Here is a 20,783-nt window from a genome sequence, read left to right as displayed (position 1 = left end):
TTGGATATTCTAATGTAAGAGACAACTAGTCGTCAGCTTGAGTGATGCAGAAGCCAAATCGAAAAATATAATACTTATATGCAGTAGGTTGTTCACTAAATATGGGTGTACCAGAAGTGGGTTATACTTACCTTTGCTACCGGTTCGCTCGCGTGTGTGCCACTTCTGCACATGTGCAGATTGTATTTGATGACGTCCAGGCGGTTAGGCGGAACCTCCCACCAATAGTGCTACCGGTTTGCTTGAACCGGGGAGAACCACTGGGGTGTCCCCAAATCAATTAGATCACCATTTAAAAGGTAGAATTCCTCCTGAAAACAGAGTGTTACACCAGTTCACGAATGCAAGCAACCTTCTTGTTGTAATTCCCAGCCCTGTTCCTTTGTGCACCTGATAGTCTTCCTGGGTGTTGTAAGTCCCATTTCTAAACAATGGAGCAGACTGAGAAGTCAGGAGAAGGGACAGTCAATTCTGCCTCTCATTCCATAGTAATCAGATGAAGACACTTAGACTGCTCACATACAGGTACCGGAAGGAAAATGAGAACCTAAAGGCCTGTAGCTAAGCCCTTTCCAAAGCATCCTTTATCTTCTTGGTCCCTATGCTTCTAATTTAGATAATGAGGTTAGAAGAGGCTACTGCTCAGATTTGCAACATCCAAAATTCCTTTAAAAACCCCTTCTGCAGTTTAGAATGATTTCCCCAATAATCTTGGAGATTAGACCTCTGAATGCATTTAAAATGAAATAATAAGAGTTTATGGAAAATATGCTACTCACATTAATAAATAAAAATGTATTTTTTCTTCATAGATGCTACTGGTAGTTTTAAGCAAGTAAGTGGTATGGGATTGGTTGATTTCTGAGATCTGTTCCTGGAATGCAGGAAGATTTCATCTTGGCTAAAGTTTGACTCCTTTGTACAGAGACAGTGCTGGTCTTCACACTCTCAGTTGCATTTGAATGAATATTTTGTTTATGCTCAGATGCATGTACACAAGTAATAGCACATGCACACATATTACCTGTAAATGTCAGTCGATCTATTAGAACCTAAGCCAAAAGGTGGACTCTACTCTTTATTTATATACACAAGCAAAGGGGGCACCTCATCCAAGAGAGAAGCAGCTTAGAAAGATTGAGAATCACTTGATATACAATTCCAACATATTGAGTTTGGAGTGAGTTCTTTCATTGGTTAATATCAGTTGAGATATCTCTGATGGAGCACACCTGCTCCATAACTTTAATATATAGCATATAACATACCACAGGATCCCATAATATTGTTAGTATGCCCAAGAAACTGAAGACGTTTCTTGAATGAGAAGCAAAACAACTTCAAGGAAAAGCGAAGTCCAGTTGCCTTTTGAAAAAGCACCTTTGGGAGAACCATGATCTGGATGACTGAGAATCTCCATAGACATTCTTAGTACGACTGTAGGAGATGAACAGGCTGAGCTAGAGGGTGCAGTTAAACACATAATCAGTTTAGACTTATTGAACAGTCTCAAGGGACATAAGTCTAGTTCCCCATGAATTTCACTGACCCTTATTGTAGCACCAATCTAGCTTGGTCATTGCACAGCCATGAGGGACCAAGTCCAGCCCCTCTTGAATTCCATTGACCTTTGTCTAGCGCCAATTTAGCTTTACATTCTTGCGTATAGATGACAAGAATAACCTCTTAGTGCTCTGAATTCAACCGCTGTTCCTGATTATTTGTGCCTAACATCAATCTTGTTAAAGCTCATCTTCATATTCAGGAGATGTCTTTATATCATAATGAGTTTTCAAGTAATGAATGTCAATATCCTGGATGGTTTGAACCAGTTCCCTTATCAGGCTGTATCTAGCTTTCTATATTCCTTCAAGAATTAGAAACATTCATCAGAGAAACTCCTAATGACTGAAAACATAAATCAAAATCCACCCCGACCACCCCCGCTGTTGCCATCACACACAAAGTTTTCAGGTTTAGTACAGCATAAAATCATTCCAGAATAAAATCATTCATCACAACTGATTGAAAATGATAACTTTCAAGAGCGCTAGCTTGGTTCTTCCTATGGTTAAAAAATTGCTGATACATTGTCAAAAATAAGGAACAGTACTGTGAAAAATAGAACAAAACAGGAAATAGTCATGTGCTGTGTACATGTACATTTTATTTATATACAGTATTTATGGCAGAATTATTCCCTTCATTCATTTATTATTTTTGGGTTGGTTTCACAACCTATGAAAACTTTTTACTTCCTTTTGTTGGGTTGAAATGAAGCACCTGATAACAGAGTTGTAAGAATAATTCCTGGAAAGATAAATGCAATGTCTTTTCTTCTTAATGGCAGTTAATAACAAATATCCAATATCCAAGTAAATATCCAAATTTAAAGAACATCTGGCTTCAAATGTTTGCTCACTTACTGTCTAAATACATTTAATTTCAATCCTGAAACTTGAAAACTCTTTGAATTTCCTAGCTATGCTGCTCTGAGTTTGGATCTTATTTACATTTTATCTTTTAAAAATGTATCATAGTTTGCATGTTAAGAATAATAACATTTTTTAAAAAAATGTATAACCTATGTGTGAGGATAAAATGTCTGTCAATCATATCAAATTGCTCAAAGTGGGAGGGGAAATATTAGGAATATTTGCTGCTTTGAGTTATATAGAGTATAAAAACTAGGGAGAGTCCACAATAGAGGAACCCAGCACATATTGTAGGTGGTCCTCGACTTACAACCTCAATTAGGTCCAGAATTTCCTTTGTTAAAGAAGGCAGTTAAGTGAGTTGCATTTAATGTCCTCTTTTCCCGGGTTGTTAAGCAAATTGGTGCAGTTAAGTGAATCATGTGATTGTTAATAGCAATAGTACATAGACTTAGAGAATATACCGCTTCATACACTCTCCAATCAGTTTAAAAAGTCAGCATATTGCCCCCAACTATCTGATTCCTCATTTTCCATAATAAGGAATCTAGTTATTCTGCAGCTTCACTACTAGTGAATAATAATAATTCACTTATTACTATTAATAAAATATGCCCTGCTATATTGTGAATTTTTAGGGTATTATGCGAAATTTTGCGACTCTTGTGGGATGGTGAATATGATAGCAGATAATATAACCTGCACTCCATTAATCCACCAAGACAAACTCTCCTCATCATGGCTCCTCATCATGGCTCAAGACAAACCTTCCAACAAAGGGTGGAGGACATTGAGAGGCAGGCGGATTCAGGGAAAGCTCTGCTGTTTCTGGCTCCAGATATCATTAGATGTGTTGCTGCTCCTGCCAGCTATCTTAGTCAGTTGGAGTCAGCAAACCACTTGAAAGCATTTTCGCTCACACAGTGCCCTGCACTTCCATTGGCCGTCCTATACGGCAAGTATAAGAGGATACCATTGACAGAAAGACTCTGTTCCTGTGGCTCAGGATAGGTGGTGATTGTGGGTCACATGATCCTTAGATGTTCCTTTTACACAGAGATTAGGAAAAAACATATTTTGCCAATAACTTCTAGGTATCCTGGCTGTTCCAAGACTACCTATCTTCAGTGGCTGCTTAAGGATGAACAGTCCATCACTACAGTGCGGGTGGCCAGATTCTGCACAACTGCACTGGGGATTCATCGCAAACACGTGTCTTCTCCACCATAGTTGTGTTATGTAACAAAGGTGGCAAACCCTTTGTACTGCTTAGTCTTTTCCCTTTTAGCATTGAACGTACAACAGGCCACACAGTTTATGGATTGTGATTGTAATTGTAGTATAGTTAGGTTTTATTATAGATTTTAGTTGTTATTTATTATTTTATCCTAGAATTTTTAATTGTATATTTACTGAGCGTTTTTATTTCTTCTGGTCTCTGGTCTAAGACTGTAATAAACTGATTGAAAATGTAACCAGCAAAAGTGATAATCCATTTCTCACAGTGCTAATACTGTACTATGTCTCATTACTTTTACATTACTGGTTCTTCTACTACATTTTATTCTGTTAACTGGATGCATAGTGCTTATTGGTTTCCCTTTGGCTGTATTACAGAATTCATTCATTCACGATTTCTAATAGGTTTTTTTTTTTAAGTTTGTGCATTTAGAAGATTTGATAGATAGCTGTGATGGAGAGAGAAGGGAGGCAATACCCACCAGTCTTTTTATCCACCTTACCACTTTCAATATCAAAATAATGAATTTAATCAAGTGGACACTTGGCTCAAATGGATATACATCTGTGATGTAATACCTTGATTCATGCTTAGCAACTATTCCCCCATTGCCCACATTCCTATAAACCAGCGGTTCTCAACCTGGGGGTCGCGACCCCTTTGGGGGTCGAAAGGCCATTTCCCAGGGGTCGCCAAAGCCCTCTCTCCCCCCCCACGCCTTCACTCACCCTCACTCTCTGCTCTGTTGGATTGCCCGGTCACCGTTCGCTTACCCTGCCCACTCCCAATCTATTGCTGCCTCCAATGGCTAGAGGAAAAAAAAGCTGTTTAAATTCTTGCCGCGGGGCTTCAAAGAGCTAGCTGCAAAGAGGTAAATTCCTGGAGCAAATTTTTTTCCCCCTAGCTTTGCTGAAAAGCGAAATTGAAAGTAAGCAGGGTCTTGGCTGCAACATGACAAAATGAGGCAGAGATTTCTTTTTCTTTTTTCTCACCAAAAAAGGTAGGTGAAAACAATGGGAAATTTAGGGCAAGAGGAGGTTCAAGATTTTAAAACACAAAAGAAAAAAAGCTCTATTTAACTAGGGAATTGTAATAATTGAGATACTATTAATTGTATATTGTGTTGAAAGCAGAAATGGTTAAGTTGTGGTTTGGAGGAATATATGGGGGAAATTATTTGGTTTATTATTATTGGTAAATATAATTAATTGATTTGTAAGAAATTGGATTGCATGGAAATAATTGGAATATTCATGTTCATATTGATTAATATACAAAAAAGATAGTTATATAACTAATTGATTTATATTTAAATGTTGAATTTGTATTAAACAACTGTAATATTATATAATTAACCAATGTGAGGATGGATATAAAAATAGATGACAATGGAAAGGGGTATAGTATAGAATAGAAGGGAAAAATTGAATTTGATTAAGATTAGAGATGAGGATGAAGGGTAATATTGGTTTTTTAAAAAAATAGATGAGGAATAAATATGGTAAAAAGGAAATATAGAAATTGTAAATTTAATTGAAATAACTAAATACTGTGTTGGAAGAAATATCCTTCTGGGTTCTGCTCCAAGTGGGGAAAAAGACACTGGAAACCTGGAGACTGCTTGGAAAGATGTTTAATGGTGGACAGGATCACATGGCTTGATGGGGCCCATTGTGTTAGTTTCTGTTGCTATTGTGTTGCAAATGTCCTTTGACAAAGGATTGACTTTCTGCCTCTGGCCCATTAACAAAGGGTGGGGGGGCAGGAAGGTGGGAGCTAATTTGTCTGTAAAATATGCTTCTCCATTTCTCATCCAGGGAAATATAATATTCTGTCTTTTTAATATTTCCCAAAATATTTCATTCTTCTAGGAAAGGGGTGGGTGCTAACCTCCTACAACTGTTTAAATTTGTGAACTGGCCAAATACTCTGTTCAAAGAAAATACGTTGTATGTTTGTATGTGTGTTTCTAATTATTGCTATTTATTGCTATTTGTTCTCTTTTATTCTTTAAAGTTTAACAATTCATTCTTTATCTTAATATCTTTATATTTGTTTTGGGGTTGGCTTTCAGAGGGCTGAAAAAGTTATTTTTGACTGGTCCTCGCACTTTTGACCAGTCCTCGAATTTACGACTGTCCTCACATTTTACATTTTTTGCCCTATTGAAGAGAAGCAGTTGAAGAGAAGCAGTTGTGAAATGAGTGACATGGTTGTTAAGAATGCTGCACAGGCATAAATGTGAGGATGGTCATAAGTGTGAGGACTAGTCAAAAGTGCGAGAACCTGTCAGAAATGACTTTTTTCAGCCCTCTGAGTAGTCCCTGTACACATAGCCATGGCCACCCGGTCACATGACCAGCTAGCCACGCCCACCCAGTCACATGACCTCCAAGCCACGCCCACAAAATAAGCCACGCCCACAGAACCGGTAGTAAAAAATTTAGAACCCATCCCTGGTTGGGGGTCACCACAACATGAGGAACTGTATTAAAGGGTCGCTGCATTAGGAAGGTTGAGAACCACTGCTATAAACAAAGCAATTTTGCAGGATTCATCTACCAGTCAGAACACTTATACTAAAATCTTATTTTCTTGAATAGATTAGAAATATTTCTATCCTGGAAAGAAAGAATTAAAGTCCTGTATTATGGAGTATTACGAAGGAACTATCTCTACCCTAATTACAGAGAAGATCGTTAAGTGTGATAGTGAAAGTTCAGTACTACATCTTTTTAAACAAATCTGATGAGGAATTAAGGGTCAGAGCCATTGTACCAAAATATGCTGGATGCACCCATTATGGAGAACTATACCTACCAAGGAACAGGGTGCTGTTTGTAGATCGCAGCTTAATCAAAAAGAGGAATGGATGGTCAGCTATGACAGTGAATGGCAGCCTTGCCCTGAAAAATCCAAAAGTTATTCCAGTGGCAGCAGCTGCTTCAGTCCCTTCTTCATTGACTTCTATGAATGATTTGTGAACAACTTCAGATATGACTAAATCATTGTTAGTTGACATTCCAGAGAAGTCTGCCTTGTCTTCATCAAATGCATCCGTCATTCCCATGCTTCTCAGAACCGGCTTCAGGTCATATTTTTCTTCCAATTTAAATTTGGGAAAGGAGAGATCAATTTCTGTTAGGGCCATCCTCTCTGGATTGATCCAGTCCATGAGTTTCTCATATGTAATTTCTCTCTCCAGCTAAAATAAGATGAAAAGCATTAAAGGAGAAAGAAATTCCTAGTTACGTGACACTATGACTTATCCTGATACTGACACAAGTATGATGCAGGGGCTCACAATGACAGAAAAATCCTGAAATCTTACAAAACAGTGGCAAATTCTTGTATTTCCTAGAACATTAGGAAAGATAATTAAGTCACAAAAATAGTGTAGACCTTGGACCCAGGAGAAAAAGTAGGAATATAAGTGTAACTTTACTGTCTCTTCAAAGTACATCCATTTCTAACTCAATTACATTCTTATATATATATATCATCAGAGAAAACTCACGTGCTGATAATGAATATTTTTACAATTTATTCAGATTTGTATTAAATATTTATCCCAATTTTTATTCCAGAAAACCCAATAATTTACAATTATGCTAAAAGTAAAAGGAATTCTAAAAGAAAAGTAAACAACGAGACCTAGTTTGGTGTAGCAGTTAAAAGCACTGGGTTATAAATCATCACTTTGATCTGAATTATGAGATTTGGTGATTTGGGGCCAGTCACACTCTTTTAGCCCTAGGAAGCAGGCAAGGGCAAACAACTTCTGAAAATGATGCCAAATAAACTACTTGAATTTCTCCAGACAGTTGACAGAAGCTAAACCTTAGTTGAAGGCACATACCCACCAGTGGTGGGTTGCTCACGGTTGGGAGGCTCCGCTCACCAACCCCGACGTCATCAGAACGCTTCTGCACATGCGAAGCAAATGCGTGTGGATGGCTCCATTGTAAACCGGTAGTAAAGGTAAGTAGAACCCACCCCTGATACTCACACACAAAAATACCTCAGCTATATGAACTTGTTTATTCTTTCCTTCAAGACATGAACCTTGGTCGCTGTTTCAACATGAAACAGTATAAACTGAAGAATCAAAAACTGAATCCCTTGCATTTTAATAATATCAGAAGAAATACTGTACATTATTGGCAACCTTATCAACTGCATTGTACACAACAGCTACAGATGGAATCCCCCTTTGTATACAATACTTTGAAATATAAATGCATTCGCTGGTCTTTTTTAGACTCTTTTTATTTTTGGCATCTTTTCAAAATAAGGGAAAATACAAGTCAACTATAATGGCAGAAAGCCAAGCTTCAATATTAAAAAGAACAGCGTACAGCTAGTACCAGAGATGGACAAGGGCTTAAATTCTGTTTCATGAAAGAAAAACTCACCTTTTCCAATCCAGTAATCTCATCAGGGAGCAGAATGATCATGCTCAAGTAATCATTATTGTATGGAATCTCAAGAACGGAAATCCGATCGGCTGATATGTGGGCCATGTTGTATTCTCCTTTCCTGAACATCATCTGCACTGTTTTCTTTTCTTTCTACAGGTGGGGAAAATGTGTGTTAGAAGAAATCATTCAAATAAATGCAAATAATTCTACCATGTATTTATCCTTAGGGTTTTTTTTCCCTCTGCTTAAATCTTTCATCTTTTGCTTAAGACAAACTGAGGATTTACAGTATATGACAATTTATCATGTCTCAGCAATCCACCAGTCTTTATACATAGTGATCATTTACTTTTCACAGAATTTGAATAATTTTAGAATATTAAGGATTAGATCTTAAAAAAAACAGACAAAGATTATGATCTTTAGGAAAACGAACTATCAATTCTGTGAGGAAAAGAATGGAATGAAACCCAGGTCAGTGGTTTTAATCAGCAGTTTTGTCAAATGAACAGAATTTTATAATATCAAAACTAGGCTTGCTTGTGGAGGGCAACATAGAAACATATTGTGTCTGTTCCTCCTCCATCGAATACGTCCAAGTGATAATACATAATAGATCCACATTCTCAGCAAATATATTCACTAAACACTCCGTAGTTATTGCGGCTAATCACATAGAATTAGTGGGAGTGGTGCTGCACTAAAAATCCCTGTGCAAAGTTTTAATGGGAGAAAAGTCTGAATAGCTACACACAAAGCCTGAAGGATTTAAGATGACTGACTTTCATGATTCATCTATTTCCACGAAGATCAATAAAATGGAAGGAGTAAGCAATTTCTTTGCTACAGAAATTTTTCAAATTAATTCCACACTTGCTTCAGACATATGCAAAATAACACAATTAAAAATATTCAGAATGTCTCTTTTACTCTGTTAATAAATGAATACCTTGTTAATCCAGAATGGCTTTTCCTCTGTGTAATTTTTATTGAACTTATTTGCCCAGTTTCCCTTGAAATAGATAGTGTTCACCAAAACCAGTTTTGTAAGTGAATCAATTATTCCAGGGACAAGCAGATCCTGAATTTTACCTTTGAAAGATTTTTTTTAAAAAAAACCTGTTTTAATTGAAGGATAAGATTTATTATTTATTATTTTAGTTGCCCATCTTATATCATTATTTAGTAAGGTTATTACACACATACAAGTTAAACAGCAGGCAAGTTAAATAATGGAAATATGCTCAGATGTGTCTATCAATAAAACCAATAATCTATTTATGGCTAGAATTTCACCTCAGGTTTGATGAGCTTCTATAGCAAGTAATGGTTAACTATGGTGGGTTTGCCTGCCTTGTCTGTCTCTCTCACAGGCACACAGAATATTGCATATTTTACTTAATGCAGCTACTAATTAACTCTTATTATCATTCTCACCTGATGTTTTTTCTTCTACCCAGGCATTTATATGTCTTCTTGAATCTTCTGAAGCTTGTGTGAAGTTAAGTTTCTCCAGACCTGCATGGTAGAATCTCTGAGTGGATTCTATAAATGACTTAAGAAACAATGACATCTCAACAACAGAAGCAAATATAAAGAACAAGAATTGATTTTGTCTTATTTTTCTTTGACCTAACAATCTGGAAATTATTTATTACAACAATACTTACAGTGTAATTATTTATTACACTGAATATTACCTAAAACCAGTCAATGCCATAGGGCAGCCTAGAAAAAGTATATCAGATATTAGGAAGTATATGGAATTATCCTAAATTAACATAGTTTATTCAAAATATATCTGGCAATTATAAGTAACACGGTTCTATTTACGACTTTTATTTGAAAGTTCTATATTTAGGAACAGCCTCTTGTGTATTCCTGTAACATTCCCAGTAAAAGCAGCTAGACTTTTAAATTTCCTCTCTAGATAATTCAATGAACCAAATAAAGCTACAGGAATATTTGGTACTTTATTAGAGCCAAACTTCAATTGCAATGAGATAGGCAAACATTAGAACAAACAGAACATTTATGGTTGTTTCCAGCCAGTTCTCCAACATGTATGTAACTTACTGCAAGAAAATCATATGATGTTTCTCCAAAGAGCTGGTTGACTAGACTGAGGCTAGTCTGGTTTGAGACTGGTTTGTTGATATCAGCAATAAGTTTCTCAAATCTTTGGTGAACCTCTCCATCGTAGGGTATACAGAGCACCTATAAGATGACATATGCTTAATCAAATTAAGTTTAACATTAATTCAAAATGTAATACCACAATAGCAGACCTTGGAAAACATACATATTTCAAATGATCTCTATATATTTTGGAGGTAAATTATTTGAAGGATTACCTGCAGATGTATAGCTTTTAAAGTTAATGGCTAATGAAAGCCAAACAGTATTAGGTCTAGTTAATATTTGGGTAGTGCTTGAACCCCAAGCTTACAGAAGTGGCTGATTGTTTTTTTTTTTAAACCCTTCCTTAAAGGCAACTGATTCCTCACTGTTGCCCAGGAAATTGATATAGTACGGGTGTCCATAAAGTTCCTAAAATTTAAGCTTGACCTGACTTTCCTGCACATGTTTGGAATATTCCATGTTTGAAAGTCCTAGTCCATCTTTCCATTCCCCAAGTTCAGAGTTCCTTTTATTTAAAAGAAAATGAAGTCAATTTTAGGACTTAAACTGGAGGTAGCATGTTTTTCCTACCACAGCATATCATTAAATTGTCCTGATCTGGGGGTAATTGTAATAAAGGGTATCTCTAGGATCCACAAAAATGGTTTTTCAAACCGTGGGACTTCAAGTTAAAGACTTTTGTCCAAAGTAATACCATTTGCTAAGAGCCATGGTGGCGCAGTAGTTAGAATGCAGTATTGCAGGCGAACTCATGGCTCACATCAGGAGTTTGATTCTGAATGGCTCAATGTTGACTCAACCTTCCATCCTTCTGAGGTTGGTAAAATGAAGACCCAGATTGTGGGAAGCAATATGCTGGCTCTGTAAACTGCTTAGAGAGGGCTGTAAAGCACTACGAAGTAGTAAATAAGTCTTAGTGCTATTGCTATTTCCATAATCAGCAGTTGCCATAATGACCTTGAAGAAGTCAAGCACAGAGGGCTGAATTCGTATCAGACTTCCTATGCATGCTGTTTACATTCCAAGCAAATAGGAGCTGCTCCCATCCTCATGCAAACAGAACCCCAAATCTGGATGAGAATTGGGAGCAGAGTTAAAGAATCTTAATAACAATGGTATCTGTTGAGCTTGCTGCATTTTTCAAAAGCTAATCAGAAAGTTGGCAATCGCATAAACAGCATCATTTTAGGAGTGTAGCCAGGTTGAGTTGATGGGTGTACTTGGAACTTTTTAGACCAGATGCTAGATTAGCTGCCCACAGTTGCATGATTGCAAAATGGGCATCATATAAATTTAATAAATGAATAAAATAGATGTTCTCATAACTGGCTAGCAAGGGTGGGGACCAGATCACAGCCAACCCCCCTTTTTCCCTTTTTGATAAATTGTATCTTGATATACCTTTAATATCTGAGCTTCTGTGTTATTTCTGGCACCCAACGAGACCATTAGCAGTGCAGAAGACAAACAAAGGAGAAAAAAACAAGTTGCTGGAAGGATCATTTGCACTAAGCTTCTTGAAGAGGTTGAGGGCAAAAATGGTGTTTGCCGCAGAAAGGCTGCCGTTGTTTTCGAGCCTAGAAAACAAATATAGTATGATAAACCACAGATTAACGCCTAGATAATGAGATGACGAAAAAACATCCCATCCATGCAACTATTTTTTGTTCTACTTGAAAAATTATTCTACTTGCTTTAAGGAATATGATTTACAGTACCTAGGTGACAAAATATAAGGGAACTCTCTCTCTCTCTCTCTTTATCTACCTACTTACCTACCTACCTACCTACCTACCATATTTTTCAGACGATAAGATGCACCTAAATTTAGAAGAGGAAAACAAAAAAAAGTTTTTGGCCTCTGCACACACCATTTTCAGCCCTTTTTTGGTTCCCCTTTTTCTTGTCTTTTTCCAATCTTTTTTTGCCCATTTTTGGGGCTTTTTCCAGCCCGTTTTTGAGGCTTTTTTCAGGCTGTTTTTGAGGTTTTTTTGACCTGTTTTCGAGGATTTTTCAGATTAATGTAAAATAATTAGATTACATATATTAGGTAATGTAAATGCTAATTTAAAAAGAAAATTAGAAGAAAATAGAGAAGTAGACCTCTTTCTAGTCAGACAATGCAACTCCTTCCTGTGAACTCAGATGGATCCCTGTTTCATAGCAACTGTGCTACAAATAGGCTGACTTAAGTATCAAGCAAACAGATATTTATGGTAAAAGAAGAAACAAACAGAAAGAGGATTAAAAAGAATTCAGTAAAGAGAAGATAAAGGTGTCTTTTATGTAATAGATTATAGAAAAGTGCATAATCTGGAACTGAACACACTCAAAACAGTAGAAATGGTGGTAGACTTTAGGAGAAACCCTTCCATACTTCCACCTCTCACAATACTAGATTACACAGTATCGACAGTAGAGACCTTCAAATTTCTAGGTTCTACCATATCGCAAGATCTAAAATGGACAGCTAACATCAAAAACATCATCAAAAAAGCACAACAAAGAATGTTCTTTCTGCGCCAACTCAGAAAGCTCAAATTGCCCAAGGAGCTGCTGAAACAGTTCTACAGAGGAATTATTGAGTCTGTCATCTGCACCTCTATAACTGTCTGGTTTGGTTCTGCAACTCAACAAGACAGACACAGACTTCAGAGGATAATTAGAACTGCGAAAAAACAATTACTACCAACCTGCCTTCCATTGAGGACCTGTATACTGCACGAGTCAAAAAGAGGGCTGTGAAAATATTTACAGACCCCTCACATCCTGGACATAAACTGTTTCAACTCCTACCCTCAAAACAACGCTATAGAGCATTGCACACCATATCATTAAATTGTCCTGATCTGGGGGTAATTGTAGTAAAGGGTATCTCTAGGATCCACAAAAATGGTTTTTCAAACCCTGGGACTACAAGTTAAGGACTTTTGTCCAAAGTAATACCATTTGCTAAGAGCCATGGTGGCGCAGTAGTTAGAATGCAGTATTGCAGGCGAACTCATTGCTCACATCAGGAGTTTGATTCTTTTTTTTTTTTTTTTTTTTTTTTTTATTGCAAAAGTTTTACAATTACATTTTCACCCCTTTTTTCACCCCCCCACCTCCCTCCCCAAACTTCCCGTCCTCCCTAACCCTCCCTAACCCTCCCCCCCCCAGACTTCCCTATTATGTACTCATAACTAATAACACTGATATATATACCTGAACCCATCCCTCCCCCTATATAATTTTCCCTCTTTGTCTCTTTATATTAAAATATTTCTAATACATTGTTTTCAAATAAAAGCTATTTGATACTTTCTAATTTGGTATTTGTTCTGAACATATTCTATCCACCTTTTCCATTCCCATTCATAAGTCTCTTGTGAACAATCTTTTAAATATGCTGAAATCTTCGCCATCTCTGCAAAACTGGCCATCTTCGAAGTCCATTCCTCGATAGTAGGCAAAGCTTCATTCTTCCAATATTTACCTATCAACAATCTTGCTGCTGTTATCATATACAATATTAATTTTGTTTCATCCCGTGTAAAACCCTTAACTATGCCCAATAAAAACAATTGTGGAGAAAATTGAATTTTTTTCTTCAAAACATTCTGCATGACCCACCATATTTTTATCCAAAAAGCCTTAACTTTCCTACAGGTCCACCAAACATGATAATACGTAGCATCCAAACATTCACATCTCCAACATTTTGGCTGAACATTAGGGTACATACATGACAACTTTTTAGGATCTAAATGCCATCTATAAAACATTTTATAAAAATTTTCCCTCAGATTCTGCGACTGTGTAAATTTAACATTCTGAACCCAAATTTTTTCCCATGTTTCCAACATCACTGGTTCTTCAAAATTTTGTGCCCACTTAATCATGCAATCTTTAACTAATTCCGTTTCTGAATCCCTTTCTAGCAAAACATTATAAAGCCTTTTAATATGCATTGGACCTTTCTCTCTTATATGTCTAACCAATTCTTCCTCATGCAACATAATACCAGTTTTTTGGTCCTCTTTCCATCTCAATTGTAATTGATTATATTGTAACCAGGTTAAATTAATCCCTTCATCCAACAGTGTCTGCAATGTCTTCAGCTGCCATCTGCCCGCATCTGTAAAAAGAACCTCTTTGTATAAAAACCCCCCGAGTGACATTATATTTGTATTCCACAAGGTATGACCAAGATCCAGCCATAGCGGTATTTTATAATCCCATTTGAGTCGGTGCTTCTTCCAAACTCTCATCAAAGAGTCTCTAAGTATATGACTTTTAAATACTTTATCAACTTTGTCATCATAAAATAGGTAAGCATGCCATCCAAATTCAAGATCAAAACTTTCTGCATTCAATATTCCAGCCTTTTTACCCCCAAACCAATCGCTTGTTAAAGTTAAAGCTGCTGCATCATAATATAACTGTAGGTTTGGAAGTTTAAGGCCTCCTCTTTCTGGAACATCTTGCATAATTTTCAATTTCACTCTCGGCTTTTTCTCGTTCCAGACGAACTTATTAAGTCCAGTTTGCCAAACTTTCAGTTGTTTATCACTTTTAAGCACCGGAATCATTTGAAACAAAAACAGAAATCTTGGCAAAATGTTCATCTTAACTGCTGCTATTCTTCCAAGTAAAGACAGTTGCAGCTTTTTCCAAGTCTCCATGTCTTTCTGAACCTCTCGCCACAACACCTCATAGTTATTTTGAAACAATTTCATGTTTGATTCTGCAACCTGAACTCCAAGATATTTTACCTTAGGTACAATTTCAAAACCTGCCCTCCTTTCAAGCTCATGTTTACGATCTTGTGTCATATTTTTGACTATCATTTTAGTCTTTTTTGAATTCAGTCTAAAACCTGAAACTCTACCATAGTCTTGTATAATGTCATTCATCAGGATTGTTGATTCCATTGGTTGTGATAGGGTAACCACCAGATCATCTGCAAATGCCTTTATTCTATAATCCTCTTGCCTTATCATTATGCCTTTCAAAATTTTTGAGTCCCGTATTGTGTTTAGCAAGACTTCCAATGTTAAAATAAATAAAAGTGGGGACAACGGACATCCCTGTCTTGTTCCTTTTTCAATTTTAAACTCTGTCGTCAAACTTCCATTAATAATAATCTGTGCTTTTTGCTCTTGATAAATTGCTGAGATCGCCTGTGTAAATTGGTCCCCAAAGCCCATCTTTTTTAAAGTCTTTAGTAGAAAATTCCAATCCACTCTATCAAAGGCCTTCTCCGCATCCAAAAAAACCAGCACTGCAGAAATCTGTTTATTCTTATCAAGATATTCCAATAAATCTATTACTTGCCTTACATTGTCCTTCATGTATCTGCCCTCAATAAATCCCGCTTGGTCCTCATGAATCACCTTTTGGATTACTGGCATCAACCTGTTGGCTAATACCTTCGCATAAATTTTATAGTCTGTGTTCAAAAGAGATATTGGTCTGTAGTTCTCTGGTTTTTTAGGACCAACTTGTTCCTTTGGTATCAAAGATATATAAGCAGTTGTCCAGGATGGGGGTATTTTACCCCCTTGTTGAATATTGCAAAATAAATCTCTAAGTTGTCCCACCATTTCAGCTTGTAAAGTTTTGTAATACACTGCAGTCAAACCATCCGTGCCAGGAGCTTTGGCTGTTTTTAGCTGTTTAATTGCTAAGAGCCATGGTGGCGCAGTAGTTAGAATGCAGTATTGCAGGCGAACTCATTGCTCACATCAGGAGTTTGATTCTGAATGGCTCAATGTTGACTCAACCTTCCATCCTCCTGCGGTTGGTAAAATGAAGACCCAGATTGTGGGGGGCAATATGCTGACTCTGTAAACTGCTTAGTAAACAACGAGACCTGACTTTACTGTACATGTTTGGACTCCATGTTTGAAAGTCCTAGTCATTGATCTCCTTTGAAAATCAATTTGACTGACAAGCAAGAGAAATTGGGGATTTTCAGAAATGTTCCTTTCCTGGAAAAATAGATTTCTAAATCACAAAGAGCAACCCCTCCATGTGTAAAATATTTTTTTAAGAAGCAGAAGGAACGTTCTTGTATTTGCTATAGGAGCCTTCTTTAAAACATATTTTGCCTTCTCTGTCACAATATTTGCTCTCTCAAACCATTTTGCCTCAGCGATTCAAGTTCCCCTGACCATCCCATCCTTCAAATGGGCCTCGAAGTGCTGACTTGAAGGTGATTTTGAGTTAATTGTGATGAAAGGTATCTCTAGGATCCACAAAAATGATTTTTCAAATCCTGGGACTTCAAGTTAAGGACTTTTGCCTGAAATAATACCATTTTCTAAGAGCCCTGGTGGCGTAGTCGTTAGAACGCAGTCTGCAGGCCAACTCACGGCTCACTTCAGGAGTTGGATTCTGAATGGCTGAAAGTTGACTCAGTCTTCCATCCTTCTGAGGTTGGTAAAATGAGGACCCAGATTGTTGTGGAAATATGCTGACTCTGTAAACTGCTTAGAGAGGGCTGTAAAGCACTATGTAGTAGTATATGAATCTTAGTGCTATTGCTATTGATATTTTCATAATCAGCAATTGCCATAATATCTTTGAAGAAGTCAAGCACAGAGGGCTGAATCCCCATCAGACTTCCTATGCATGCTGTTTACATTCCAAGCAAATAGGTGCTGCTCACATCCTCATGCAAACAGAACCCCAAATCTGGATGAGAATTGGGAACAGAATTAAAGAATCTTTAATGGCATCTCTTGTGCTTGCTGCATTTTTCAAAAGCTAATCAGAAAATTGGCAATTGCACGAACAGCATCACCTTAGGAGGGCAGCCAGGTTGAGGTGATAGGTGTATTTGGAACTTTTTAGACCAGATGATATATCAGCCACCCACAGTTAATAGAATAGAAAGAATAACAGAGTTGGAAGGGACCTTAGAGGTCTTCTAGTCCAACCCCCTGCTCAGGCAAGAAACCCTACAGCACTTCAGACAAATGGTTATCCAACATCTTCTTAAAAACTTCCAGTTTTAGAGCATTCACATCTTCTGGAGGCAAGTTGTTCCACTGATTAATTGTTCTAACTGTCAGGAAATTTTTCCTTAGTTCGAGGTTGCTTCTCTCCTTGATTAGTTTCCATCTGTTGCTTCTTGTCCTACCCACAGTTGCATGATTGCAAAATGGGCATTGTATAAACTTCATAAATAAATAAAATAGATGTTCTCATAATTGGCTAGCAAGGGTGGGGACGAGATCACAGCCAATCCCCTTTTTTTCTTTTTGATAAATTGTATCTTAATATACCTTTAATATCTGAGCTTCTGTGTTATTTCTGGCACCCAACAAGACCATTAGCAGTGCAGAAGATAAACTCAAAGGAGAAAAAAACAAGTTTTTGGAAGAATCATTTGCACTAAGCTTCTTGAAGAGATTGAGGGCAAAAATGGTGTTTGCCGCAGAAAGGCTGTCCATGATTTCGAGCCTGGAGAACAAATATAATATGATAAACCACAGATTAACGCCTAGATAATGAGATTACCAGAATATCCCACCCATGTTCTACTTGATTGTTCTACTTGAACAATTATTCTACTTGCTTTAAGGAACGTGATTTACAGAACCTAGTGGACAAAATATAAGGGAACTATGAACCCCACTTCTAGATTCATTTATAATTGCAAAAATTCCAAAAAAAATTAATTTTAATATTAAAGTTAATATTAACTATTAAATATTAATTCCAAAAATAAGAACACCTGCTGATTGTGAAAAGGAGGACACTGCTGTACAGTCAAGCTCATTTTCTATCAAGGCAGCTCTCATTTACATGTGAGGAAGGAGGGGCAGGAAAAGCCAGGTGGACGCCAAATCTTATACAGTAACTAAAGCTACTCTATAAGGATAATTACAGATTCCCAAAGACAAAAGTTGAAGGTATGCAGAGATATACAACTTGCTTATTCTCCCATGAAAGTGGTTTTTTTTAGGCCCCCACTGCAAAAAAAACAGTAGGTCCAGAACAAAAATGTGATCTGAGTTGAGATAAAACTGCAATTAACTTAAATTTAATTAAAGCTATCAATGCTAATATTAAATAATTGATGAATAAGGAATAATGAATAATACCAAATATATATATATATATATATATATATATATATATATATATATATATATATATATGTATGTATGTATGTATGTGTGTGTGTGTGTGTGTGTGTGTGTGTGTGTGTGTGTGTGTGTGTGTGTTACATTAATGCACCAGTATAGCCTAAATCACCATAACATACTAGATTACATATATTAGGTGCTGTAAATGCTAATTTGAAAAAAAAATTAGAAGAGAAGAGAGAAGTAGGCATCTTTCTAGTCAGACAATGCAACTCCTTTCTGTGAACTCAGATGAATCCTTGTTTCATAACAACTCTGCTACAAATAGGCTGACTCAAGTATTAAGCAAACAGATAACAGAGAAGATAAAGGTGTCTGTTAAGTAACAGATTCTAGAAAAGTGCATAATCTCACTCTAGCCTAATGAACCATTTAGGAGAATCTGAAATCATAGATGCTATTTATGACTCTGAGTTAGTTAACAAATCCTACAAACAATAAGCCTTTAGTTTTGCCTCCCAATATGTCCACTGTGGCTTCCACTAAATTTGTATTACTTTTCTGTTGTTCAAGAGAATGTCGATCTCTTCTCTGCAAATGGTGTAGTTAGGAAATTTTTGGAAAAACTGGAAGCTACCTTCCATAATAGAAAAGAACAAGAACAGCAATCCTGAGCAATAGAAAGTACACATCCGGGCAGCTTGTATCAGTCAGAGTAGAAAAGTAGTATCTTTATTAAGTTTTTCATCCTGCAGGATTTTGGCCGGCGCTCCCCCATTCAATGCAACAATACAGCAGTCCTGTCAGGACACTGGGATGGAGAATCCCAACTAGGCAGCACGTTGTCACCTTATAGTTAGGTGTTTGCATGATGCCAAAGGCACCAATCAACTCTATCACCAGAACATCTAAGTATTTATACAACAACGTCCCAACCAAGGGAGCCACAACAAACTGTCAATCAGCCCTAAATCGGGGCTATCTGTTGCACCTACAGGAATTAGAACCAGACAGAGAGAAACATACAATGGTTGTACCTTGAAGAAGAAATGTTCTGAACTGGTAGGGCAGTTACTGGAGACATCTGGCAGGAGAGAAACACTGACAAAGCTGCAATAAATCCTGGAAGAAGCAAAATGAACATTTTTGGGGTTCTGTCCTCCTTGATTTGACTCGACAGCCTCCAGGCATGATGACTCTCCATGAGCAATGGAGATCACTGGTTAGAGAAGAAGGAAAGGGCTAGAAGGGCAGGGGAGGAATCTGGACATGGAAAGGTGGATGTTCATGACTATCTCTTTAAACTTCCTGGGAGTGGCCCTTGGGCTCCAGAAACAGAAGTACACCATTGCAACATAATTTCTAGCTATCTTAATAAACCTATTCTAAAGTTTGCGGGAAGGCTAGCAGCTACTAATCATAATTTTATATATAAGTGGTTAAACTTTAAAAAAATCAAATTAAATTATTAAAAACAGTGCCACACTGTCCAGAGACTAGCAGTAAAGGTTTCCTAGCAAATTTTGACTAATCTTGAAAAGTTAAGCAGGATGGATGGAGACCACTGGGAAATTGCAGGGATAGACTGAGATAAGAGAAAAACATCCTGGAAGAAGGCGGGATTGAAGTATTTGTACATTATGGCAAGGAAACTCCATGAATCTTCCCTTCCAGAAGTAAGACTCCAGCAGGGTATATTATTTTATTATTTTTATTCTGCCTTTATTATTTTTTATAAATAACTCAAGGTACCAAATGTACTTTATGCTTCTTCCTCCTCTAGTTTCCTGTATAACATGTAGAGCAGGGGTGTAAAATTTGCGGCCCGCAGGCTGGATGCGTCTCACACACAGACCAAAGCCACCCCAGCTCCACGAAGGGAAAAAATGTCACGAAACATCACATGATGGCAATGTGCGGTGAGTTTGACACCTGTGAAGTAGAAGTTCAGAACATGAGTCTCAGTGCACTGAAGAATCTAAACTAGATGTCTGAAGGTACACTGACAGGGCTGTGGCAAATCAGACAGCAAATAACTTTTTTCTTGTCATAAATCAAACATTTAATCTTAATACATTTTTACATTCTTGCGTATAGATGACAAGAGTAACCTCTTAGTGCTCTGAATTGAACCGCTGTTCTTGATTATTTGTGCCTAACATCAATCTCGTTAAAGCTCATCTTCATATTCAGGAGATGTCTTTATATCATAATGAACATTAATATCCTGGATGGTTTGAACCAGTTCTCTTATCAGGCTGTACCAAGCTTTCTATGTTCCTTCAAGAATTAGAAACATTTATCAAAGAAACTCCTAATGACTGAAAACATGAATCAAAATCCACCCCCACCACCCCCGCTGTTGCCATCACACACAAAGTTTTCAGGTTCAGTACAGCATAAAATCATTCCAGAATAAAATCATTCATCACAACTGATTGAAAATGATAACTTTAAAGATGCAATT

General features: G+C 37.0%; 1 protein-coding gene across 2 annotated transcripts; it reads right to left on the bottom strand.

Annotated features, from left to right (window-relative positions):
- Positions 1–5,041: 5,041 nt before the first annotated feature.
- LOC148114846 (serpin B8-like) lies at positions 5,042–19,802 on the bottom strand. Of its 2 annotated transcripts, none has more exons than XM_087890268.1 (7): positions 19,354–19,802; positions 17,510–17,687; positions 10,173–10,313; positions 9,534–9,651; positions 9,046–9,188; positions 8,091–8,246; positions 5,042–6,880 (listed from the first exon to the last, which is right to left on the bottom strand). In XM_087890268.1, exons 1-7 carry the CDS (start codon positions 19,518–19,520, stop codon positions 6,476–6,478), a joined length of 1,308 nt encoding a protein of 435 aa, XP_087746394.1. In that variant the 5' UTR covers positions 19,521–19,802; the 3' UTR covers positions 5,042–6,475. The 2 variants fall into 2 exon arrangements, with proteins under 2 accessions (XP_087746394.1, XP_087746393.1); XM_087890267.1 differs by lacking the exon at positions 17,510–17,687 and adding an exon at positions 11,640–11,815 and having other exon boundaries at positions 19,354–19,527.
- Between the last annotated feature and the right edge of the window lie 981 nt (positions 19,803–20,783).

This window comes from Pantherophis guttatus, chromosome 3 (genome assembly GCF_059756535.1).
Source record: "Pantherophis guttatus breed Tessera chromosome 3, ASM5975653v1, whole genome shotgun sequence".
NCBI classification, from domain to species: domain Eukaryota; kingdom Metazoa; phylum Chordata; class Lepidosauria; order Squamata; family Colubridae; genus Pantherophis; species Pantherophis guttatus.
The sequence above is the reverse complement of the archived record's forward strand: the minus strand, read 5'-3'. Positions and strand labels throughout refer to the sequence as shown.